Below are 26,524 nucleotides of genomic sequence, written 5' to 3'. Positions count from 1 at the left end.
TGCTCAGCTTGGTCTCCACAATTCCAGCAACACCCTTCTCTGAGCTACACAGCTGAAGAAACTGCTGTCCTCCCACAGTAATGTGCAATCTGCTGCCAAGAGCTTCCCTGACTATATCCCCCTCTTCCAGTCAACCTAAATGAATCTATACGAGAACCTGTGGTCCTGGAGAATAATTCATGTGTGCATCAATTAGGTCTCCACAGATTTTCCTGGATGCCCTTTATGACAAATCCACCTCAGGGTCCTGATGATGCAATTGATGTGTAGGTGAAAGTAGCTAGCTGTACAAGTGACTCTTGTGTGAACGAAGCATAGTGTGGGTGCTTCTACTGTATCTGCTGTGTCTTAGTGAGGGTATGTTGAACTGATTATATCCATGTGGGACCTGTTCTGTCAGTACAAACAAATGCTTTTACTATGGTTGCCCCTGTTGTTGTTTTGTTTACCTTACTGATGCCTGAGAAAGACATACACGGGCCAAAATTATTGACAATGCGCACTCATACCTTCATGTGTGCTACAGTGTTATCTTTGACCCAGCGCGCACGCACACACGCACTCACGCACACGCACACACACACACACCTACACATACACATACACTCTCTCTCTTTCTCTCTAGTAATATGCTAACTCCACACTGGCCTTGATATTGGGGTAGGTTATATAGAGCACCCAGGCAAATATAACGGCATTTTCCATTTTTTTTAATTCACTTCCTCGAAAGTACTAAGCACATCCCAAAGCACAATGCCCTCACAGAGGTAGTGTTTGTCGGATTTTGTCAAGGTTCTCCAACATTATAAGGACCGGTTTGATCCCCCACAGTGTGTGTTAAGTATGGCTACACACACTAACTGGAATAACCAAATGACCTTAACAGGCAGTGTTGTAACACCCTGGCAAACAAGGCAATTTATGTTGTTTAAGGATCAAGCAGGCCCTCTCATTAGTGAAGCGAGAACAAAACCACTGCTCCGACCACTACCACTATTTCTTGAAACCCAGTTTAGTGTCAAAATGCCACTAAAAGTTAAAGGCAGTTTTTAGCACCAGGGTCCACTAAAGAACAGAATGCAACTTTGGACCAAGATAAGGGACCCCCTGATTATACTACTGCATTCAAATGGCAGGTATTTAAATAGGTAACATAACATCAAATTGAGGGTGCAAAGATAAAATCAATAAAATAGTACTAGCACAATGCATACATGGTTTACATGTTGACAGCATGGCATGTGGAGAAGTGTGGCTCAATGGTTAGAGCAGCAGACCCTGATGCAGAGGTCTAGCATGGGACCAGGGTTCAATTCCCGCCTCAGCGGGTCTTGGGCTCAATTTCCGCGGACCTGATAATTCTCGCCTCGGTGCCTATTCCAATCATGGAGTCCCACTCTGCAACTCTGGGCAATAGCTTGCTTAATCTCCATGATGGACTCAACAACGCAAGGATGCCTGGCTTCACCTTGGGGGTGCCCAGGAGTGGGCACTTCACAGGGAAAAGCTAGGAAGGGTTCCACAGCAGTATGCGTACAAGCGCCTGAGATACCCCTTCGGGGGTCGATTCGGTGTGCTATACAAATGCTACTACATTTACATTAGCTGAGCAGCAGTCTTCAATCTCTCTGTCATGGGGTGCCACAGGGAGCTGCAAAGCCTTACAGTTGATAGGAATGAAATGGTCTGACACTGTTTACCACTGCGTATCAATGTCAAGAGAGAAGTTCTTTTTTTAATAGCAATATTCATACACTTCAGAAAGTTAACAACGTGCTTTCTAAATCAAATAGCTGGAGAAATATTCTACAAAAATAGGCTTACGAGAGAAAAAGCCTTGAAAAAAAGCCTTTAAGCAGGAAAAATTCTCCTGCCAAAAGATATTTGGCAGACAGAAAATTCTCCCATCCAAACATGTTTTCCCCTCAACATCTAACTGGTTAAATGTGCTGTGTGTATCTAACATCGCAAACAGCACACATTTTGACATTTTGGACAATGTTAAGGACAAAGAGCCTTATTTTGCGTGTAGAGGGTGGAATGCGTCATCACAAACATGGCAGATATCTCACCCACTGTGTGAAAGTGCCAGAAGTAATATCTGGCATGTTTGTGATGTAGTATGCCGCCCGCCAAACTGTAAACCTTTGCACATCCGTAATTTGAAATACCCATTCCTATATTCCATGGTTTTCAGCATTACTTTGTATAACTTAAACAAGTGAGTGGAATTTGTCTTAAGTACTGTAGAAAGAAAACAAACTATCAGCATGTATTTGCAGGTCGGGTCCTCCACTAGGAGCGTCGCCCACAGCTTTCTTGCAGTGCGAGAAATCTTGCTATGCGCATTGTGGGTGGGCGGGGCTGCTCTGCTCTTTGAGCAGGGCAGGAGAGGACTAGTTTGCCCATTCCTAAGTGCGCATGACTGGTTTGGGCGGCCTGCATGGAGAACATGGCCACCCCATTAGCCCCTGGCCCGGCAGCGTCCCGCGTTGTGATTGGCTTAGGGGAGGAAGCCTGGCTGCCTGATTCCTGTTCCTGCTGGAGGCAGGAGAGCATGATGCGAGAAGACGCATAACCCGGCCGGTGGAAAGGTAACTTTAATTTAATTTTATTTTCTCATTCTGGCAACCTCCCTGCAAATCCTCCACAACACCACCAGTGAGTCCCTCCCCCCATGACCCCTCGCACCTGCCCCCCCCCCCCACGAGCCTTGCCGACCGCTACTGTGTATTTGTTGATTCTTTTGTTGGCTGTTATTTAAGGGAGGTAAAAATGCCAACCGCAAATGTTTATTTGGCTGCTGTATAGCATATGCAACTGGTTTGTGGTTAGTAGGTAGATGAGTGATGTATGACTGACTGAATTAATTAAATCCACTTGCAAAAAAGTATTGACAGATGTATAGTCCTCAGTACACGTTACCTTGTGGACACTAACTCCTCTACCTTTAACTATAGCCTGAAGCTCTGAATTTACAGTGGGATTTTCTCATCTCATCAGAATTATGTACTTACCACATTTGTTGAAGCAATAACCTGCAAAAGATAAGAGATTAAACAAATAACTGAGAGAAAGGCAAAGATTACATTAAGCTTTAAGCAGGTGCAAGAAGAACAGTGTAGAACATATTCTAATATTTCTGACAGTATCACTCCTTCTCTAATCTGTCTCTCAAACTGTCACTTTCTATTAAAGACAACCCTATGTCTGTGATGGTGCTTCCTCAGGTGAGGACTCGTCAATTCTTTCAGCAACACAAAAAATCAGCAGCTGTACCTTAACAAAGGTCACATGATAGGGCTTTACTTAGGCCATTGCTAAGGCCTACCTTCCTGCCGGGGGTCATTGTCATGACCTCTGTCAAACAGTCAGACATCAACACCAGCTTGGAGGGGAACTGTCTGCTTTGAAGGGGGCCACCGCCAGGGTGGTTCCCTTCACAGCAGTGAAGTTTACCAATCAGGCATCATATTTAAAGCTCCCTCTCAGCAAAGATTGTTTGTTAAGCTCCAGTGGGAGCTTGTTTTCTCCAAACAAATTAAACGGCCTGATGTGCATTAAGCTTTTTCTCAGCACATGAGGGCCACTGAACATTTTCCCTGCCAGTTTATGACGACAGAGACATAACAAATGAGTGACATAGTCTCTCCCTCAATAGGGTGGGGCAACTATAACTTAGCTGTCCAATGGCAGACGGAATGCTGGGCAATAACCCACCTGTATGTATGTATGTATGTATACTTGTTAAGCGCAACTGCCACCCAAGGGGAATCCTGGCGCTGTGACCATACCAATCCATCAGATGTGATACACTACATTGCTCTTGGAAAGAGGTGGGTTATTGTGGGTAGATGTGCATGTACACATGAATTCGTTATTTACCATGAGATAGTATTTCATGGTAAATAACGAATTCTTAAGGGCCTGTGGCACTATTTTAAGTTCCAGCTACATCTGGAATTACCGATTCGGTAAATATACAGAGTTGGTATTTTACCGAATCAGTAAATTTACCGAATCGGTAAATTTACAGATTCGGTAAAATTCGGGCCTCCTACATCTCAAAAACCAATTACCGGTCGGTAACGGCCGAAATCGGCCGTTACCGACCGGTAATTGGCGATCTACATCTGGCCCTAGATGACCATCCAAGACTACTGGGGTTATCACCTAGCCACAATAAAGACTCACACACAGTCTCTACCACACATGGCCCAGTCCCTTATGTTACTTGCTGGTCATAGAGATCACTCGATCATCTATCCAGGAAGGGCATTGGAGTTTTGCTGCAGTCTTACACTAACGAACGTAGAGTATATTTCAAAGTGCAATATTTAAATCTAGAGATCTTGATTGTGATTCTTCTCATCCCTGACCAAGTGAACAACCCCCAGGAAAGAATGACGGCAGTGAAGTGCATGTTATGTAACTGCAGGTCAGCCTCCAAACATGCCACAGACTTAGCCTAGGCAATCATGTATCATGAGTTTGAAGTATTATTCACTGCAGAAACATGGTTCAAATCTGTCCCCTTGATGTATATTCTCATACCCCCGAGCAAAAAGGTGCGGGATTGTAGTCATGCACAGTAAATCCCTACACATTAATCAATTCCCTGTCGACAAGCAGACAAGGCATCAATACATGGCTGTAGAACTTTCACATCAGACAACTCAATAGTGAAAGTTCACCTAATTGACCACTTGCCAGGGGACTACCAACTGCTCATTGAATAAATAATGGAATCAATTATGGTACACTTCCTACTATATACAAATGCCAACTTTCTAGGGAATTTCAAACTCAACTGGATTGACGAGGAAGAAAAAGGTTCCACTCTAAAACACTTTCTTATCAATCAAAACCTTGTCCAAGCCTGTAAGAAAACTGCAACATGACAAAGGAGTTGTGCTTGACCTAGTCATATTAAGAATGGACTTTTAAGCATAGACTCCTTCAACACAATGGACTTGTGAGATCATCACCAAATCACATGCCACATCACTACATGAACACAGAAACAAGAAGTCAAGGGATCAAGCTCAAACACTGGTTTAGAGACAAAAGAAACATGAACAGCTATGAGCTTACCTTCCTTTGTCATAGCAACCTCACATCCCCTATTTATTTGCAGAGAATGCAAGATCTAACTGATTGCAACAACCATGATACAACAGAAATATTGGAGGTAGTAGCCCACTTCAGCTAAAGAGACCCAGGAACATAAGAGCCCACACTGGTTAAACCAAAACCCAAATGAAGAGAGAAGATTTGGACTCATCGGTAGGCACAAAGCCTCTGCCATACACCTAAAACAGATTTGGGAAATACAAAAGGCATACAAAAAGTTCATATTGGGAGCTAAAACATCTTTCATCAGATCCCAACTAGATACAACCAAAAGCTAACCTGGTAAACGCTTCTAAGTTGTCAAACAACAGATTAGTTCCAGCAATACCAACGTCCTCACAAACATCTGCACAGATAACTGTGAAGCCTTTGCGGCCGTTTTTCGAAGAGTAATTAATTACAATTGAAAGATCAATCACCACTGACAGCTAAAGGATAAGGGTTTCAGACAGCAATAGACACCCATTTCATGTGGAGACTTCGATCACTAGCAACACTCCGGTCTTCTTACATCCCTCCAAACCTATAAATGAGACATAATGGAGTGAATTCAAATATCTAAAGGATGAGAAGATCTGTAAGATCATTGTGTCTGTGAAACCAAGATCACATTTCGGTGATCCAATACCCCTTTACAGTCATAAAAGAACTAAGCCAATTTGTCTCCCCCAGTTGGACAACAATGACAAAAGCATCACTAACACAAAACACTATCCCAAACTGCTTGTAGCCTGTGTATGTGACATCACTCTTGAAAAAGCTTGACGCCAGTCAGATGGATCTAAATAACTTTTTTCCAGATTTTAACATCCCTTTCTTCATGAAAGTTTTGGAAAAATGTGTTCACAACAAACTTTGTCAACAGGTTGAACAATCCCAGCTACTCAATAAGGTCCAATCAGGTTATAGACCTGGACAGAGCACAGAATAAACCATCCTACACATCATGAACAATGTGCTCAAAATGCTGGACCAGAGCAACTCCTGTCTTCTCATCTTCTTAGACCTGTCTTCGGCATTAGATACGGTCAATCACATTTGCCTTCTGGAGCAACCTGAACACAGATTGGGGCTCTTCGGTAATGTACTCAAAAGGATCACCTCTTTTCTACATAATTGCACAGAACAAATAAAACTGGGAGGTTCACTATCTAATGTGTGCTTGGTCAGAATGGGAGTACCTCAAGGATCCACCATATTCCCATGCTTTGTTTTCAACCTGTATATGGAAATACTGACAGATATCCTTAATCAGGTGAACCCGGCTGCCATATGTACACAAATGACATGCAGCTATGTTTATAAATTTCATCCTGTGAGGGTATCACACAACTCAACTATACTCTGGTGAAAACCCAAACTTAGCTGTCACAAAACGACTTTAAATTAAACTCCATGAAAACACAGGGGCATATTACCAACAACTAGCGATAATTATCGCTATGTTGGTTTAGCGGCAATATTTGTATCGCCGAGCTGCGGCGATTTTTATCGCTTAGGAACCTTGCTATTATCAAGGTTTATTTCCTAAGCGATAAAAATCGGCCGAAATGCATGAATATCGCTGAAAAGTCAGCGATATTCATGCATTACCAAGCTAATGCTCTTAGCCATGTTATCCACCTACCATTGGATAACATGGCTAAGAACTGCTATGGGGCAGGTGTTAGCTTTTGGAGATATTTGCGCTTAGCGCGAATATCTCCAAAAGTTGGTAAAAGGAGATAGAGATGTTAGCGACTGTTTCCAGTCGCTAACATCTTGCCACGCCCACTTTGCATGTCATTAGTGATAAATATCACTGACATGGAAAGCAGGGCCCAAGATGGTTGTTATCTCCTACTAGCTGTCGCTAACTGGTGTTAGCGACAGCTAGGTAATAGGGAGATAAAATTATCTCCGCTTTCTTGGCTTTTAAAGCCAAAAAAGCGGAGATAAACCCCTTGGTAATATGCCCCACAATTCCTACTCTTCTACCATTCTCATTGCTCCCCTCCAATTGTATGGATGATCCACCTAGACATCCTAAATGGCAAATCCACCTCTACCAAATCAACAAAATCCTTTGGGATAAAACTAGATAAAAACCTTAACTTGGAAGCACACATCGGCTAAGACCCATGCAATGCGTTTCACCAGCTCAACATCCACAAAAAAGGTCCGACCTTACATACTTTGCATTGAGATTTTCTACAAGGTGTCAAAAAAGTTGGTGAACAAAGAAGGGGCTGACGGCAATGTGAAGGGTCAGCATTACACTAAATCTGTGGTTCAAAGGAAAAAGTATGAATCCCCAAATGGGGATCAGAATCAGTTGTTTTAAACAAACGAACATATGTTTTAGAAGTGGATTCCCACAACATACACCTGGGGGTGGTCGTGTCCTGCAAAGTATGCTTCGCGCAAAAACTGTGGAAAGGTTGACCACTTTGCTAAAGTATGCCAATCTAAGAAGAACAGAGTGAATGCTGTGTTTGAGTGCTATGATGAGACATTTGAACTGATGGAAAGAATGAAATATTTAGTGCTTGTTATTAAAGATCAAGAATAATCTGAATGTAGGGATCCCTACAATAATATTAATGTTGTTGGGAAGTCCTAAAGTTATTTGTTGATTCAGGTGTGAAGATTACTATCATTACTGAAGTGTTGTGTAAGGAAACTTGGACCATCAAAGAGTTAATGACACCAGATAGGTGTTTAGTATCGTATGATGTCAAGAGGATTGAGTTGGGGTATTTTGAGACAACACTACAGTTTAAGGAGAAGGTTATCAAGGGGGATAAGTTTGTGCTGCAAAGAGAGGGCTCATTATTTCGGAGTGCTATCATCATGGATTATTTGGAATGACTTTGAGGCCAGGTAAGGAAGTCCAAATTTCGTTAGTAAGGGAGACTGGTATTAGAAGCAAACAATATATGGATCAAGAAATTTCCCAAAGTTTTTGCAGGTAAATTGGGTAGAATTAAGGGATTCAGAATAGAATTAAGGTTCAGGATAATGTGGTACCTGTCAAGCACAAGTTGAGGAACGTACCTTTTAGCATCAGGGAGGCGTTAGCTAACATGCTTGAGAAAATGTGATAAGAGGGGGTCATTGCGCTCTAATAATCTTCATTGTGGCTATCTCCTCTAGTTATTACCCATAAGAAGATGGATATTTTGAGAGTTTGCATTGATTTACAAACTTTAAACAAATCCATTTGGGAGGACTCACACCACCTGCCTAGAACAGATGACAGCTTGACTACTTTTGCGGGGGCAAGTATTTTTAGCAAGATTGATTTGGCTTCCGCTTACCATCAGGTGGAAATGGAGCAATCTTTTAGGCACCTCACTGCTTTCAACTCTCTTGTGGAAACATTTCAGTACAGAAGTATTCCTTTCGGCCTCAGTTTTCCAACATATCATGGAGCCAGTTTTGAAAGGTACCAGTGGGGTTGTTGCATAATAGCAACTAGAGACCTAAAGGAGCACAATTGGATGATGTATGCAGTTTTGGAAAGATTAGAGCAAGCCAATCTGAAGAAGTGTGAGTTTGCCAAGTCAAGCCTTGAATATTTGGGACATGTCATTTCGCAGAAGGGGGTGGAACCACAGAAAGATTTGGTAGCTGCCATTACCAAAGCTCCAGTACCCATAAGTAAAGAGTATATTTAATCTTTTGGCGAGTTTGCAAATTCCATGTGAAATTCATAAAGACTTTTGCATCTAAGACAAAAAATACGAGCAGGTTGCTTAAGAAAAATATAGTTTTTCAGTTGGATGAGGGTTGCCAGGCAGATTTTAACAGGCTGAGAGAAGAAATTGGGTCTTCAGGAATAATGGTGCCTTATGATCCATCAGTTCAGAGCACCGTCACAGTTGATGCAAGTAATAGTGGTTTAGAAATTACCTTGTCCCAAAAGGTTCATCAGGAAGAGAGAACAGGGGGATTTTCATCCCTGGTGTAGAGAAAAAAAAGTGATGATAGAAAAAGAGTTACTGGTGTGTTGGTTGGGCAGTTCAGAGATTCAAGAGATTTGTTTGGGGGAGAAAGTTTCAATTGGCGACTGATCACAAAGCTTTGGTTGGTTTTTGGGGGGATGTGATCAGAGATCTAATGCCAAGGATAGCCAGACTGAGTGTGAAAGTACTCAGTTTAATTTGTTTAATTCTACACATTCCCTGGGGGTAAAAACATCAGGGCTGATTATTTTTCAAGGTTATCATTAACGACTGAGGAATGCGCCACAGAGGCGGAAGATGAGGAGTGTCTGATTGCGGTCATTGATGCAAGTACTGAGGGCACTTTTGACCAAAGTAAGTGGATGGATATTTTGGAGAGAGATGATGTGTTAAAGATGGTTCAGAAATGTGATATCAAAGGTTGGTGTACAGAAAGGTCTTTACCGTCCAGGTTGCAAATATTTTTCAAGGTTGTGGATGAGTTGTCACTAGAAAATAAGAACATAATTTTGAGGGAAGACAAGTTTATCCCTTCCATGCCCTTAAGACCAAAAGTAATTCTGGCTGGGCATGAAGGCCATTTGGGTCAAACTGTAATGAAAAGTAAAATACGCTATGTATATTGGTGTCCTAGTATGGACAATGATATTTTTCAAACTCTTAGAGAATGTGTAAATTGTTCAACAAGTGATAAATCATTGAAAACTGTTACACCTCCACATCATCCTGTAATGTTTCCTGACAGACCATAGTCAAAGTTGGCAGTGGATTTCATAGGACCTTTCAATCCCTATCAATTAGGCACAAGTATGCATTAGTGTTATTTGATTATTACAGCAGATGGTGGGAAGTAGAATTTCACGAACCAACCAATTTCATTTTCCAACAAACTTTTTGTACAAGAAGATCTGTGTAAAGAGTTGGTATCCGATAACGGAGTATAGTTGGTATCAGGAGAGATGCAAGAATTTTTAGCAAAGACTGGGATGCTGCATAAGAAAGTCACTTTGTATCACCCTTAAGCCAATGGCTTAGTTGAGAAGATGAATCAAACATTAGTTTAGTGTTTTCAATGGGCAGTGCAAAACAGAATTAATGTGAGGTTGGCTGTTGATAGCATGTGATTCTCACATCGAACTAACCTTAATGTTGACATGAGAGGTCATGTGCCTGCGTGTGAAATGTGTCGAGCTTGGTTGAAAGAATTTCAGGCTTGTTCATTTCATTAGAGGGACATGGATAGAGATATGCGTCTTAAAATTGAAGTAATGCAAACGAAGATGAAAAAATGGTTTGAAGGGATGTATGGGGTAGGTGTGTTCAGTGAAAAAATTCACGTTGGTGACTGATTTCGCATTAAAGAGCCTACTCATGTACCTAAAGGCCAGTCCAAATTTAGGGAGCCTACAAGAGGGGAAGAAGTGAGTGGTCATGCTGTCATGGTCAAATGGCATTAGTGGTAGAATTTGTCTAGAGCAGTGAACGTTAACAATAACAGAGATTCCAGAGAGAACTCTGACCAGGATCATTCCAGTGAGGAATAGGTCAGGGTACCTTTTTGGAATGAAGATGTAGGGAATTCCCAGGAATATATTAGAGTTAGAAGAGTAATCAGGAAACCAGCAACGTTCAGGGATTGTAAGTACCATTTGAACTCTCAATGGTATCTGTTATGCCAGATATATATATTGCTTTTGAGGAGAACATTGAGGCTGACTAGCGGTGGGTTGCGGGCGCACCTAAGGTCGGGGCTATTAATATGTCAAAGGGGGCCAACTAGCAACACAAAGCAGCTTATCTGCAGCGTCTCAGGGAGTACAACAATCCAGGCCGGTGTCGGGGGACTTTCAAGTCCCCCCCGAAGCAGTGCAAAATGGCATAAGTGGTGGTTCCAGGCACCAAGCTGCTCTAGACTGAATTCGCGAACAGGCTCCCCAGGGGTCGAGGAGCTGCAGCTTGGATTATCTTCCGGGGAGTAAGGGGCAGAGATCACTCTGCTCGCCTGGGCAGCCAAGAAGAAATTTCCACTGAGCGCGAGGAACAGAGAGCCATTACACTGCTCCATAGGAGTAAGTGGGAAAAAGGAAAAGGAGGCAGTAATAGGAGCAGCAGCATTGAGAGCACCTACTCGGGATGGGTAAGGTGTAGGGGGAGGCGTCCCCTTCAATCAGGCTAGCAAACTCGGAGGGGGAAAGACAGAGGTGTTGGCAGGTCTGACTATTAGTGGTGCCCCGCTACTGAAGGAGGAAAAGTCTGTTGGACAGGCAAAATCTAACAGATACGTTTAAAGAATAACAAGAAGTGTATTAGTAGAAGGCCAGGATAGTTTAATATTGTAAACTATGCTAAGCCAACTCTAGGAGAGCAGTTAGTAAAGGGAGAAGGAGGTGGTGGAAGGGGGAAAACAACAAGATCAAAGAAAGGGGTAGGAACCTAAGGTCAGAAGCTAAAGACAACCCCTCCCTCTAAAACTTTTTTAAGGTAATGCCAAAAACATTCATTTTGAATATGGGAGAAGAAGGTAAATGGGTGGAACTACTGGCTCATAGTGAAAAGGAGCTGGCGGAGGATCATGGCTTGGATTGTAGCAAATTTTGGTATTCTGGTATTTCTTGGGAGTCCACTGGGCCTACTACTTATTATTGGCCACATGATTGTGGTTTTACCAGGTCGATGGATACAACTCGGTTCTCCTTTTTACCAGCAAGGGGCGGTAGTACAACTGATCTTGTTCCGCTGACAGCTAAGACAGGTACTGCTTTTCTGTAAGAAGGCCCAAATTCCTTCTTCACCGCGATCTTCTCTCTGACCAGATCCCCAATCTTTGGAATCCAGACAGGCCTTGCTGGGACAGGTGGTTTATCTTCAGTGGCTGTTGGCTGCTGTTTTAACTTTATGTTGCTCAGGGCTTTTCTTGTTTCATTTAAGTCCTGTAAAACAGCCAAACGATCTTTGATATCAAAGCATTTTTTTTTCTACCACTGAAGTCTGACTATCTAAGTCCTGAATATGCATTGTATTCTGGTATTCCTTGGGAGTCCACTGGGCCTACTACTTATTATTGGCCACATGATTGTGGTTTTACCAGGTCGATGGATACAACTCGGTTCTCCTTTTTACCAGCAAGGGGCGGTAGTACAACTGATCTTGTTCCGCTGACAGCTAAGACAGTTACTGCTTTTCTGTAAGAAGGCCCAAATTCCTTCTTCACCGCGATCTTCTCTCTGACCAGATCCCCAATCTTTGGAATCCAGACAGGCCTTGCTGGGACAGGTGGTTTATCTTCAGTGGCTGTTGGCTGCTGTTTTAACTTTATGTTGCTCAGGGCTTTTCTTGTTTCATTTAAGTCCTGTAAAACAGCCAAACGATCTTTGATATCAAAGCATTTTTTTTCTACCACTGAAGTCTGACTATCTAAGTCTTGAATATGCATTGTAGTACCGAACAATAGTTCGTACGGACTGAAACCTTTTAGAGAATTTCTTGGCAGATTATTAAGACTACGTTGGACACTTGTTAAATGTTGGACCCACCCATCACCCGAACCGAATACCCTCACCGTTATAGATTGCTTTATGTCCCAGTTTTTCCTTTCCACAATTCCATTTCCCTCAGGATGGAAGGGACAAGAGTACCGCAATGCAATGCCCATGCTGGTCATGGCCTCCTTATAAGCTCCAGAGCTAAAAGCAGGACGTGGTCAGAATGTAGCATGCCAATTGCGTATGTGCCGATAAAGACTCGCAAATCTTTTATAACAGTTCTGGCGTCAGCCGAGCGCTGGGGCCTGTATTTTTAAGTGAATCTAGTCTTAAAAAGAAATTAATGGGACGCTGGATTTTACGTATAGATAGCCTTATGCTAACTACAAGAAGGTCCATGGCAATACTCCGGTCAGTTCGCTACTGCGATCTCTGTTGCAGTTTGGACAGCTCTTTGCAAATTTGTAATGTTGCGGGCTCATCCCCTGCCACCAGTATTCTGATTGTAATTCTTTCAGAGATTCCTTAGTCTCTTGGTGCCTTAGACCCAATCCCATGTGTGCGTCCGCTATTAGGAAGATTCTCCTGTTCATGTTTGGAATTACTCTATCCCCCACTCCAGGGATTCGAGCAAAAGGAACGGAGTTTGCATCAATTATGTATGTATAATTGAGTGGATAGTTCACGGGTAGTGCTGCACAGTCGCCTTTTGAAGACGTTTTTACCGCCAGCATGGTTTCCCCGTCTATGTATTTTTCTGAACACTTTTTTGTGGCTATGGGAAGCCGGTTGAGCTGCTTCCGCTGTGGCTGTATTAGCCAATGAAATCCCTGCAACATGAACGCCATCACGTTGATGACTCAGTGTATGTATCACGTGAGTCTTTCGTAGTTCTTTCTGCAAAAGAACTACCTGTTCCCAAAGCTTCTTATGCTTTATTGTGGCACCTGTGTCATCTTTGTAATCGTTTTGAACCCAGTTCTGCAAGTCATTATTGTAAGATTTGACGCAGAAATGTGAATCGCACACTATTAGTGTCGGGAATTCACGATCGGCATTTTCAAGCGCCATCTTTAAAGATCTGATTTCAGCTCGCTGAGCCGAACAGTTTCTCAGTGATTCAGTTTTTGTTATTTTTGGTCTGAATTTACCACAGCGCCAGCGACCTTTAACAATCGCGCACGCTGCATTGTAGGATTTATTATCCACATCGTAATACTGTGCAAATCTGTCCATATAGATTACACAAGAGTACTGTTGGAGAGGTGGAATTTCGATTGGCAGAGGATATTCTTCTTCATATTTTAGATCTTTCAGTTTTTCATGTTCGGGTCAAAATAGTATTTCACTTCTTCTGCAGCAAGAGGATTTTCCCACAGTATCCATTTTGGATCTAATGCCACCGTTTTTAGATTAACTGGGCTTAATAACGCCTCAAGGGCTGATTCTACTGTATAAACAGTTATTCTTTTGCCTGGGCTTGAGCTCTTTCTTTTGCTACCGCAGTTTGAACCGCATTTACAATATTTTCCGTAAGACTGAATGTTTTTTCAGCTTGTGTGTACAAATGTGATTTGTAAGCTAATGGTACCGTTTCTCCCTCATTAGAGGTCAGGTACGTGAATCCGCATCTTCCTGGGATGACTCGGATTACAAGGTTGCGTGTGTTGTCACGAGTTTGTAATTTTGTTTTAGCTAACATGTCTGTTTGCAATGATCTCAAAATTTCTGTGTGTTTCTGAGTCCAATTGATTGGTTTAAAATCAGGTTTTATTAATTCATAGAGAGGTTTAACCCTCTCTGCATAATTTAGAATGTATGTTCTTCCGAAATTCAGGAAACCTAGTATTGATTGTAAGTTCTTCAGCGTTTTTGGTGCTTGGAGTTCAGCGCACTTCTCTAAGAAGTTGTCTGCTAGGCTTTTGCCTTCACTTGATAATTCATATCCTAAAACAGGACAGTTAGACGGCCAATTCGTGACTTTTTAAAGTTGAATTTGTAACCCTCTGCTGCGAACCCAAGTATTATGGTGTTCACTCTTTTCAAGTGAGTATACAGGTCATCATCTGTGAGATAGATGTCATCGACATAAGATAATGCCTCATCATCATATATTTGTAGTAACTGTGGGCCCGATTCACAGAACTAACTTAAGACAAAATCCTAAACTTACTACTTTTGGTATTCACAGAAGTTAGGATTTTGTCTTAAGACAGACTTAAGAAAGACTTAAGACAGACTTAAGTTAGGATTCTGTCTTAAGTCTGTCTTAAGACAAAATCTTAACTTCTGTGAATACCAAAAGTAGTAAGTTTAGGATTTTGTCTTAAGTTAGTTCTGTGAATCAGCCCCACAGTTACCCTTGCTGAGAATAATCCTGGGCTATTCTTGAATCCAAGTGGGAGTCGGCAGAAATTTTTCTGTGACCCCATTATTGAGAAAGCGGTTAAATACCTGCTTTCAGGTGCAATGTTTTGACAAAAGAATCCATTAGACTTGTCTAATGTTGTTTTTTTTTTTTTGCGAACGATGTTATTCATTAGTGCTGCACTGTGTGAGTTTTGTACTGCAAATGTCTTGCAACATGAGTTAAGGTGTCTGTAGTCCAAGACTAGACGATATGAATCGTCTGGCTTGGAGACAGGAAACAAAGGATTGTTCATTTGAGAGGTGCATGTTTCGATCACCCCTTGGTATTCAAGTTGATCTAAGATCTCCCTGACTTGTTTTTTAGCTTCTTGCTTAATTGGGTACTGCCTTTGTGCAGTGGGTTGACATTTTAACTGGATTTTGTGAGGAGGGGAGTCCTCATCCCATCCTACATGATTTTTATATAATGCAGGAGCTTGGGCTACTGCCCATTTTCTTGCATATGTGTATTTTCTATGAATTGGAATATGATTTAAGATGGCAGGCATAATCATTTCTTCACCATGAGGGTACTCCCTGACAAACTCTGGTGGCCAGTCTTTCTCAGCTAATAGGATGTCATAGCCTTTTGAAAGGTTATCCCAAAACAGACCCCTTACTTTCCTAGTCTTATCTCCCTCTATACGCAATGTTATTTCGTATATTTTATGAGGTTTTCTAACTCTGGTATCTGCAGTTTCCACCTGAATGTATTCATTCGTGTCCACTGTCACCAGATGATTCATCAGGATCTTGCGAGCTATTGTCACTTCTGCTGCGCTGTCTAGCATTGTCTGGGCCCACTCTCCGTTTTTCAGCTGTGTCCTCAGTATCCTCGGCATGTTTGATTATTTTAATACTGGCTACCTTCTTTCTTGGAAATTGTAACTTTTTACTTTGAGCAGGTTCCTTGTCTTTGGATTTGACGTGCTCTTGCCTTTGTTCTGACCATCCTCTTCTTTCCGATTTCTGCGAGGAAGTCTGAAAAGATCGAGAGGGACGTGTCTCAATATCTTGATATCTATCAGGCTTTTTCAAATTATCCCTATTTCTAAGGGTGTATCTTTTCTCAGAGGGCTCCCTCTGGGGAGACTTATGTCCTTGGTCCGGAGATCTTTCTCTCCGCCGAGGAGACCTTCCTCTGGATTGGAATCTTTTTTTTTTGGGAGTGGATTGTTTATTTCCATCCCAGCTCTTTTTTGGAGTGTTTAGATTATTTTTAATAAATATCTTTTCAGGATTTTCAGTTAGTTGGGGTTTTACCGGTTTCCCACCCAAACTATCTCTACCTAGTTCTTCATAGGATTTTTCTAGGATTCTGGCAAGTTCAATTGGTTGGTCTGCTGTATCTGTTTCTTTCAATTTCTGGCGGATCGCCACAGATGCTGCTTCTCCTTTTATGTTGGCTAATAATATAGCAGAGACCTCCTTGAAGTCTTTCAGTAATTTCATACCCAGAGTTAAAGCAGGTTCTGGACCGTATTCATTTTGAATCTGTCTTAGTACATCTGGTATTACCGCCATGGACGGAACACCATGTGTTTTTGTGTAAATGGAAGCAAAGACTGTGCCCCAAGTGTCACAATCCTGCACATGCGGTGCAATCCCCATTGGAAGGCAGATAGTCAGAATTCTGTGTTTCTCACTAGGGGTAGTATCCGGAAATACTGCCTCTATTTGAGTTATTTTTTTTGCTAGCCAGAATGGAATTTGTTCCCGTTTTGCGGGTGTTTTACCAAGACATGATTGTATATTCTGTGGTGTAATTTTGTTTGTGTTTCCCTGATGAGGGGTCAGCTGTGGAATGTTAATAGCTGGTTGGACTGTTGAAGTCCACATTACTTATTGGACTAATTGTCTATGTATTTTAATTAGTACTTTTAGCTAGGATAAAAGTTCCCGGTCTGACATTTTTTCGATGTCTGGATGTGGTGTGTAGCTGGCTAGAACCGGCCACGTTGCTCCTGGTCTACCTAGTAGACCGAGCCTGGTGATGTGATTATTATGTTTTAGGGCGCCTTTAAACCAGAGCAGGTGCTCTTGGTATTTTAATGGGATTTCAACCTCCTCGAAAGGAGTGTATTCATCCGGAGGTTCCTCTATTTTGTAATAGTGGAATTCGTGTGTTACAGCGTTTGCTGCTGGAAAGTTTATCCATGAATAGAATACCTCTGTCTGACGATATTCATGGGCCTCTACCACAAATATGACTGTACCACCTCGTGATGTCAGTCCGTTTTCTATAAGTTAAAGAGTTATAGTTTTTCTTATGTTGACCGGAATGAGTATAGCATTCAGGTCATTCTGTAGGAGACTCGTGTCCTCCTCTAGGAGTCGAGCTGCTATTCTAGCTGCCTCCCTCTTGTCTTCACTTTCCCCCATTTTACTGGCAGAAAGGTTTTTGTTGCCGATCAAGTTTCAAGGAAACAAAGATTAGGTGCACAATATTTTGGAACACTGTATCCTTCAACGTTGACTAAACCAAAAACTATACATAGGAATCTCTTCCTACTAAATCTGGCGGATTTTAACCTCTTACCCACTCCAGACGTCTTTTGGAGTATTTACGGGAAAAAGGGTCTGTGTGAAAAAGCACGACTGAGTTACTCTAACGTCTTGCGTAAGATTTATCGCCTTACCAAACGTTGGGCGCCATGTAGTGTAGTTCCTATATTCCCAATAGGCTCTGCGCATTGGAATAATATATTCAGCAGTGTAGACATAGGACTGAGGTCGACTAGGTCTGTACTGACTATATTAGACTTAAGGTTTGCCAGCTAGCTCATAGGTCACTAGAAACTTTCTCGAATTAACGAGGAGGAGTTTAACCTCCCTGGATAGACAAGAAGGGATTAGCTTCTGAAAACCATATAACATGACAACTTTGCTCCCTCAGAATAAGAGTGTATCTCTAGAGTCATGTGAAAACAATAGACAGCTATTTCACTCAGTCAATCGTGCGTACTTAGTTTCACCAGAGTGCAGAGAAAAGAGAGACGGGCGTTTTCAATAAAAGGTGTAATTTATTGAGCAGTCTTCTTTCTCATGCAAGAGAAATGAATTGCCATAATTGCAATACTTAATGTAAAGTAAAGTGCGTACAGTAAAAGGAGTATTATGAAATAATACTGTAAAAGCATTGATATGGTTTCTTAGCCATAAGATACTTTAAAATCGATAAAATATATACATTCATATATACATTGACTAACGTACTCAACTGGTGTTTCTAAATACGCCTACCCCGGTGTACCTGACCTTAGCCTAATACGTGGGAAGGAGTAAGTAAGTAGCAGTTTAAGTTAAGTTGGTTTTGCCAAGAATCTGACTCGAGAATTCTCTTTAGGGGATTAGCCAGCTCCGTACCTGGGTAATAGAATGCAGGAGGTCTGGTATCTCTCTTTCAGGACTCGATATCCCAGCAGCCCGCGAAGGCAGCTGAGAACACCGGAGCTGGATTTCTCAGCAGGAGAAAAGACAGAGTCTCTCTCAGTGCGTCAAAAGGGAGGGGCAGCGTCCGTGGGCTTTCGCATCAGCTGGGCTCTCGGGCAAGTAGATAGCTGCTCCGCTCCAAAACCACCACCGTGTGTTTGCTTAAGGCAACGTTGGTATATTTATACCTGAAAGGTGCCGGGTTTGATGTAAGGTTGGACATAAGACGTCAAAAAAGATGTCACTAAGAACTGGCCGTTCTTACAGTGCTCACAGGAGTTCTATGACAAATCAAAACAAAAGCCATGGGGATTTCCCAGGTTGCTGGAGGTTTGGTTTGTTTAGAGAACTCGTTGTGCTTTCTAGGAGTCCGGGGAAGTAGCCTTGCTTAATGCGACGATACAGAAAAGGGGGTGGTGATGAACAGAGTGTCTGAATTAAGCAGACCACTCTTACCCAGTCCAAAGATCAGGGCTTGATCCATCACCGTTATTTAGCTCACTGCACCATCCCAGCTCAGAACCTGGCTATATGCAAATCAGTCTGTCCCTGGCCCAGTGCATCATGGGAACAGGGCAGACTAAACTACCAAGCCAATTCTTCACCAGAAATGAGACAAGCTACCGGGCCGGTTTCTGACATTTCAGCCGTTGTCGGCCCGGCTTGCTTGAATCCTGATGGTGCAGTGAGCAAGGGACTCATGTCTGAGTATACCCTGCCACACCTTTAGTGGCCAAAAACGATACAGAAAAGAGGGTGGTGATGAACAGAGTGTCTGAATTAAGCAGACCACTCTTACCCAGTCCAAAGATCAGGGCTTGATCCATCACCGTTATTTAGCTCACTGCACCATCCCAGCTCAGAACCTGGCTATATGCAAATCAGTCTGTCCCTGGCCCAGGGCATCATGGGAACAGGGCAGACTAAACTACCAAGCCAATTCTTCACCAGAAAGGAGACAAGCTACCGGGTCGGTTTCTGGCATTTCAGCCGTCGTCGTCCCGGCTTGCTTGAATCCTGATGGTGCAGTAAGCAAGGGACTCATGTCTGAGTATACCCTGCCACACCTATAGTGGCCAAAAACGATACAGAAAAGGGGGTGGTGATGAACACAGTGTCTGAATTAAGCAGACCACTCTTACCAAGTCCAAAGATCAGGGCTTGATCCATCACCGTTATTTAGCTCACTGCACCATCCCAGCTCAGAACCTGGCTATATACAAATCAGTCTGTCCCTGGCCCAGTGCATCATGGGAACAGGGCAGACTAAACTACCAAGCCAATTCTTCACCAGAAAGGAGACTAGCTACCGGGGTTCCGGTTTCTGGCATTTCAGCCGTCGTCGGCCCGGCTTGCTTGAATCCTGATGGTGCAGTGAGCAAGGGACTCATGTCTGAGTATACCCTGCCACACCTATAGTGGCCAAAAACGATACAGAAAAGGGGGTGGTGATGAACAGAGTGTCTGAATTAAGCAGACCACTCTTACCCAGTCCAAAGATCAGGGCTTGATCCATCACCATTATTTAGCTCACTACACCATCCCAGCTCAGAACCTGGCTATATGCAAATCAGTCTGTCCTTGGCCCAGTGCATCATGGGAACAGGGCAGACTAAACTACCAAGCCAATTCTTCACCAGAAAGGAGACAAGCTACCGGGCAGGCATTTCATCCATCGTCGGCCCGGCTTGCTTGAATCCTGATGGTGCAGTGAGCAAGGGACTCATGTCTGAGTATACCCTGCCACACCTATAGTGGCCAAAAATGATACAGAAAAGGGGGTGGTGATGAACAGAGTGTCTGAATTAAGCAGACCACTCTTACCCAGTCCAAAGATCAGGGCTTGATACATCACCGTTATTTAGCTCACTGCACCATCCCAGCTCAGAACCTGGCTATATGCATATCAGTCTGTCCCTGGCCCAGTGCATCATGGGAACAGGGCAGACTAAACTACCAAGCCAATTCTTCACCAGAAAGGAGACAAGCTACCGGGTATACTCAGATGTGAGTCCCTTGCTCATTGCACCATCAGGATTCAAGCAAGCCGGGCCGACGACGGCTGAAATGCCAGAAACCGGTCCCCGGAAGCTTGTTTCCTTCCCAGTGTAAGAATTGGCTTGGTAGTTTGGTTTGCCCTGTTCCCATCATGCACTGGGACAGGAACAGACTAATTTGCATATAGCCAGGTTCTGAGCTAGGATAGTGCAGTGAACTAAAAAACGGTGTTGGATTTAGCCCTGATCTCTTGACTGGGTGAGAGTATTCTGCTTAATTCAGAGACTCTGTCCATCACCACACCTTGTTGTTAAATATTTTGTCCACCCTAAGCGTGGAAGGGTATACTCAGATGTGAGTCCCTTGCTCATTGCACCATCAGGATTCAAGCAAGCCGGGCCGACGACGGCTGAAATGCCAGAAACCGGTCCCCGGAAGCTTGTTTCCTTCTCAGTGTAAGAATTGGCTTGGTAGTTTGGTTTGCCCTGTTCCCATCATGCACTGGGACAGGAACAGACTATTTTGCACATAGCCAGGTTCTGAGCTGGGATGGTGCAGTGGGCTAAAAAATGGTGTTGGATTTAGCCCTGATTTCTTGACTGGGTGAGAGTATTCTGCTTAATTCAGAGACTCTGTCCATCACCACCCCTTGTTGTTAAATATTTTGCTTAATGTGACTGCATGGGCTACAACTAAATATGGATACGATTCCTATGCCATTATAGGGATATTATTGATTATAACCATACAAGGGCATACAATAGAAATATTGATTTAGGTTCCTAGATAAAAACACAATAACGGTTTATCCTGCCAACTCAAGAAAGAACCACATCTTCTGTCTCCATAGAGTATTTTGGACTCCAGACAGGTTATCGAAGTTGGAGGATGGAAGATCATCAAGGTGTGTAAAATGTTGCCAAGATCATGCAGATGCTATCCATATGTTCCTGGAATGTTCAGAGATTCAGAAATTTTGAGAAGATGTAATTAGAGACATCTCAGATATAGTGGACACTGAATTCCAGGTAAGATTACAGCTGGTACGTTTTGGGATATCGTCTGTGCATGCTGATTTTACAAATGACGAACAAAAGTTGATTTTCTACCTGATTCTTTTGGCATGTAGAGTGATATGTAAAAAGTGGATAAGTAATTTGCCGCCAAAGAAGTGAGTGAATATAAGCTGTTAAAAATACAATAAGGTTGGATAGAACATCGGAAAAGAAAAGAAATACATTTTGGGTGCCTGTTTTAAAGTGGTTACGGTCGAAATGAAACGAAGAGTTAACGGAAGGGTTTAGTCCGATGATTATGCCTTTCTTCCTTACGGTGTCTTATTTCTCCTGGGGATCTGCCATTCGGCCGTTCGGGGGCCAGGGCAGAGAAATAAGGAAGAACAATACGAGACATTAAGACCCTTGGTAACAATCAAAATACTCTGGTAGGTTCTGGAACTGGAGGGTTCCAGAGCTGGATTCCAAGGTAAATGAGGACAAATATATATATATATATATATATATATATATATATATATATATATATATATATATATATATGTATATTTATGTATATATATATATATATATATATATATATATATATATATATATATATATATATATATACACATATATATATATATATATATATATATATATATATATATATATATATATATATATTGCTTTCATCATATTATTATTTTTGTTTAGTTTCACCTCATGTGAACTGTTGTAGATATGTTTTCCATTTTGTGCATACACCTTAGGTAAAGTTATCACGCATATTGTTTTTTTCGCAGCAAAAGTTAATTTATTTGTCATTGTATGGGGGAAGATGTTGTGGTGACTAACTACATGTATTGATTTCACAATTTATCCCTTGCGCAGTGTCACATGAAGTGGTGAACTAATTTCTGGGAGAATGTAGGGTTTTGAAATGTTGGTGACAGTTGTCTCCTGGTGCTGCGACAATTGAGGTGAATAAACCTATCACTCCCTCAATATTTCGTGCACCTTATTATTCGGTTTGACTTCGACAGCTACCTCAATGGGAATACCTAAATCATGCACAGCATTGCTAAAGGGAACCGTAAAATCTGCAGCAAGATTATAATCAAGAACAAGGCACTTCAACCACATCACACGTCTATAAAGCTTCTTCAGTCTTTCCAATTTGAAGCAGGATCCAACTGCGGATAGCATGCCTGACAGACTAAGCTTTGCAGCACAGTGCACCCAGATACCTCACAAATAACCTCATAATCTCAGGAGGCAGCCTCTACCTATGGAGTGCAAACTCCCTCCTGCTTGAACCTCCCTGATTCCGGAAAAGAATACCCATCTCCACACCCTCTCTGGATCCGCATCAAAATATGGAACTCCCCCACCCCCCATGGAGAGCATATCCAACCCATCTACATTCACCATCAAGAAAGTGGTCAAACTGATTTTACTAAACAGATTCCTAACATAAGGTTCTGGGCTAGGCTCTCTTTACCCTCAGGGTGCCCTGCTGAAGTGAACATTTATCCATGTGTTTTCTTATGTTGCCTAATCTTGAATGTTATGAAACAGGATTACTTATGAAGCTTAATATATTGAATGTTATGAAATGGCATCTGGTTGTTTTGTAGAGCGCACTGATACCCATGGGTGAAGTTCACGCTTTATAAAACTCTCTAAAGAAAAAAAAATCCTAGTGCTCTACTAAACTCTAAATAGAGCTTTTAATCTCTGGAAAATGAGAGAACCAGTTCGCATAAAAATCGCTGATCTTAAAAGCATGTTATAGAAGAGGGGGTTACCCAATTGTGGTCACTGGGACCTGGGTGCAGTAAGTACTGAGAGGAAGGGGTCCCAGTGTAAACAAGAAACATATAATGCAATTCAATGAATTAATCAAAAACAATTATTTTGATCCGCAAAGTTTTATTCACTGTGGGATCCAGTGTAATCAATACACATAGCATAGCACACAGTTAACTGTATTAGAGGTCATACAGTGCCCCAGGAGGAGAAGGGAAGTGCTAGTGAAGAGGTAAGGGAAGTGGTGGGATTAAGTGACAGTAAAATCAATCTCTCAATGAACTTTTCATGCTATAATACGTATAGCGACAACTGCCATACAAATGGCCACAGTTATTTTTGAAAAGGCATACGACACAAAGTACAGTGTATATACAAAATATTGGCGTGAGATGCCGCAATTGGACAAACAGTCGACGTTTCAACCCTCTGAGATTGCAGGAAAAGTTAACCTTGCTGCGGGGTCTTCATCAGGACCAGGGGGAGGGGCAAGGAACCACAGGGTAACTAATCCTCCGTATGGTCTTGTGAGTGAGTAAGGCAACGGCGGTTGCGATGCTGCACCGAATGCCGCTTCAGGGACTCAATCGGTGTTCGGTAGTATCCGACATCGTGGGGATTATATCCAGAGTTCGTTGGGTTAGATTCAATCACGGAGCTCCGTACCGCTGCCCGCGTACGGAGCTCCTTGATTGAATCTAACCCAACGAACTCTGGATATAATCCCTGAAGCGGCATTCGGTGCAGCATCGCAACCGCTGTTGCCTTACTCACTCACAAGACCATACGGAGGATTAGTTACCCTGTGGTTCCTTGCCCCTCCCCCTGGTCCTGATGAAGACCCCGCAGCAAGGTTAACTTTTCCTGCAATCTCAAAGGGTCGAAACTTCGACTGTTTGTCCAATTGCGGCAACCTCACGCCAATATTTTGTATATACACTGTACCTTGTGTCGTATGCCTTTTCAAAAATAACTGTGGCCATTTGTATGGCAGTTGTCGCTATACGTATTATAGCATGAAAAGTTCATTGAGAGATTGATTTTACTGTCACTTAATCCCACCACTTCCCTTACCTCTTCACTAGCACTTCCCTTCTCCTCCTGGGGCACTGTATGACCTCTAACACAGTTGACTGTGTGCTATGCTATGTGTATTGATTACACTAGATCCCACAGTGAATAAAACTTTGCAGATCAAAATAATTGTTTTTGATTAATTCATTGAATTGCATTAGATCTTAAAAGCATGGCAGGTCGGGTGCAGAGCCTCCTTCACATCCGAGGTTTAGTCAGCCCTAGTCTTGCTGATCATTTAGAAAAGCTCCAAATTACAATTGACCAGTCTGCCTCAATGTCCATCTTGTAATTTTCTCCCAGCTTTATTCATTGAAAGCAGCACTGAAATTATGGCAGCTACCAACATTCAAGATATCAGCCAAGCAAAAATGATAAATGGCCATTCTTATCTGCCATAGACTGTGATGCAAAGGCATTGAACACTCAGGCCAAAATAACAACTAGGGTTTTGGAGCGCTCCATGTCTCCTTGTGTGAAGGCCACCATCATTCCCTTTCTTGTCATTTAGGGCCTTATAAACCATAGGATCTCAGTGAATTGAAGACAGATATTTTTTTAACACTGATGTTTGTCAACAGCTTTCGGCGGAAGTGCCAACATAAATATTTTCAAACATATTGTTCAACCTTCATAGTGCATTCCCATTTATTTACCAGTTCACCCATTTTCATAATGTGTTTGATAAACATTTTGACAATTATAACTATGGTGCTGTTATTTTGTGGAGAGAATAGCTAATAGCCTTCTTCACCACCATAAGGCAGGTCAACTCGTACACAATGATCTGTTTTTCAGAAATGCCTAAATACTTAGAGAGGAACGGATTACAACTAAATTCAGACACATTTGAAAATATGATCTTAAACTCTGAGGTTGCTGTTAGAAAATAGCCTTCAACACTTCAAATGTATTTCAGTGTTTTACTTATGATTAATTCCAGAACCTAAGTGCTAGGTAACTGAGAAAATGAAAACAATATCCACTACCACCTTAATCAAATTTGCAATAATATATCTGAATAGGTTTTTGGAAATCCTCACCCTCTTTCATGGTCTTAAGGCATTAAAGCTTGTTAGGAATTTTAGCACCCTAGTTAAACTGCAACTATGCTACCTATTTCTAGTGCAAAAGAGGCAAGTGTGACTTTGGGAGGTGCACCTTGGCTCCTGACTGAAGCTTGTTTAGGTGGCAGACACCCTAGATATATTCCTGCAATGTATGGATCAAGAACAATGATTATCTTACAAATGATTAAAGTTGTTTCTTGCTGTGGGGCCACATAAAATACTTTAGTATGTATTTATTAAAAAAAAACAGTTTTTCATGTTTTCATCAAGAACACTGCATAAGCCAGAAATAGTATAAAAAAAAGTAGCAAAGCCAAACATAAACTTTCAATCACAAATTAAAGCACTCATCTTGGGCAGATAGTTCAGGATGTAGGTGATAATACCTTCGTTTGCTCAAGCATACAGAGTAGCCGTGGATCTACATTACTACAAAGAGTTTACTGAGGACAACAAAACAGAGAAGGAGACAGTTACAGCTAACTGTTTGATAGGCAAGAAGCAACAATAGATCAACATAACATTTTCAGAGTTTGCAGCATTATTGAATATGCAACACACACAAAAAAACTGAAAAGAAAACACCCATCAACATGGACTCGAGACTAACAGCCAGATTCATCAAGCAAAATGCGCTCGCAAAAGGGCCAGATTCTGAGAATCTGGCCCTTTACGAGTGCCATTTTTGCATTTGGGATTCATCATCCCAAATGCAAAAATCGCTAATAAAGAATTTGCAAATTTGCGAGGATTAGCATTTAAGGAATCTCTATTAGAGACTCCTTAAATGCTATTCATGAAACATTTAAAAATTGCGAATTTGCAATTTAGGAGCGCTATTTACCACAAAGTCAAACCTCGTGGTAAATAGCGAAAACTTAGAAAAATGCATTTAAATGCATTTTTCTAAGTTGCATGTTACACACACACATGTCCTTTGGACGTGTGTGCACAACATCAGTGTAAATTCACATTTCAGGGGTGCTACTGGGTGTCTTTTGGACACCCCTGGCACCCTTGAAATCGCATCCTTATTTGCGATTAGCAAATTGCTAATCGCAAATAAGGAATAACTCCCCATTCATTTCTATGGGCCTTTGGCCCATAGGAATGAATGGGGAGTTATTCCTTATTTGCGATTAGCAATTTGCTAATCGCAAATAAGGAGG

The 26,524-nt window shown here is 42.0% G+C and overlaps 1 protein-coding gene across 1 annotated transcript in view; it reads right to left on the bottom strand.

Moving 5' to 3' along the window:
- The window catches only part of IZUMO1 (izumo sperm-oocyte fusion 1), a 254,288-nt gene that overhangs the window by 148,116 nt on the left and 79,648 nt on the right, over positions 1-26,524 (bottom strand). Inside the window, exon 4 of the mRNA XM_086929367.1 lies at positions 3,018-3,038. Coding sequence (XP_086785493.1) covers positions 3,018-3,038 — 21 coding nt within the window. The remainder of the gene's footprint in view (positions 1-3,017; positions 3,039-26,524) is intronic.

The sequence above is a fragment of the Lissotriton vulgaris genome, chromosome 7, assembly GCF_964263255.1.
Source record: "Lissotriton vulgaris chromosome 7, aLisVul1.2, whole genome shotgun sequence".
NCBI lineage: Eukaryota > Metazoa > Chordata > Amphibia > Caudata > Salamandridae > Lissotriton > Lissotriton vulgaris.
This window is presented reverse-complemented; position numbering and strand designations above follow the sequence as displayed.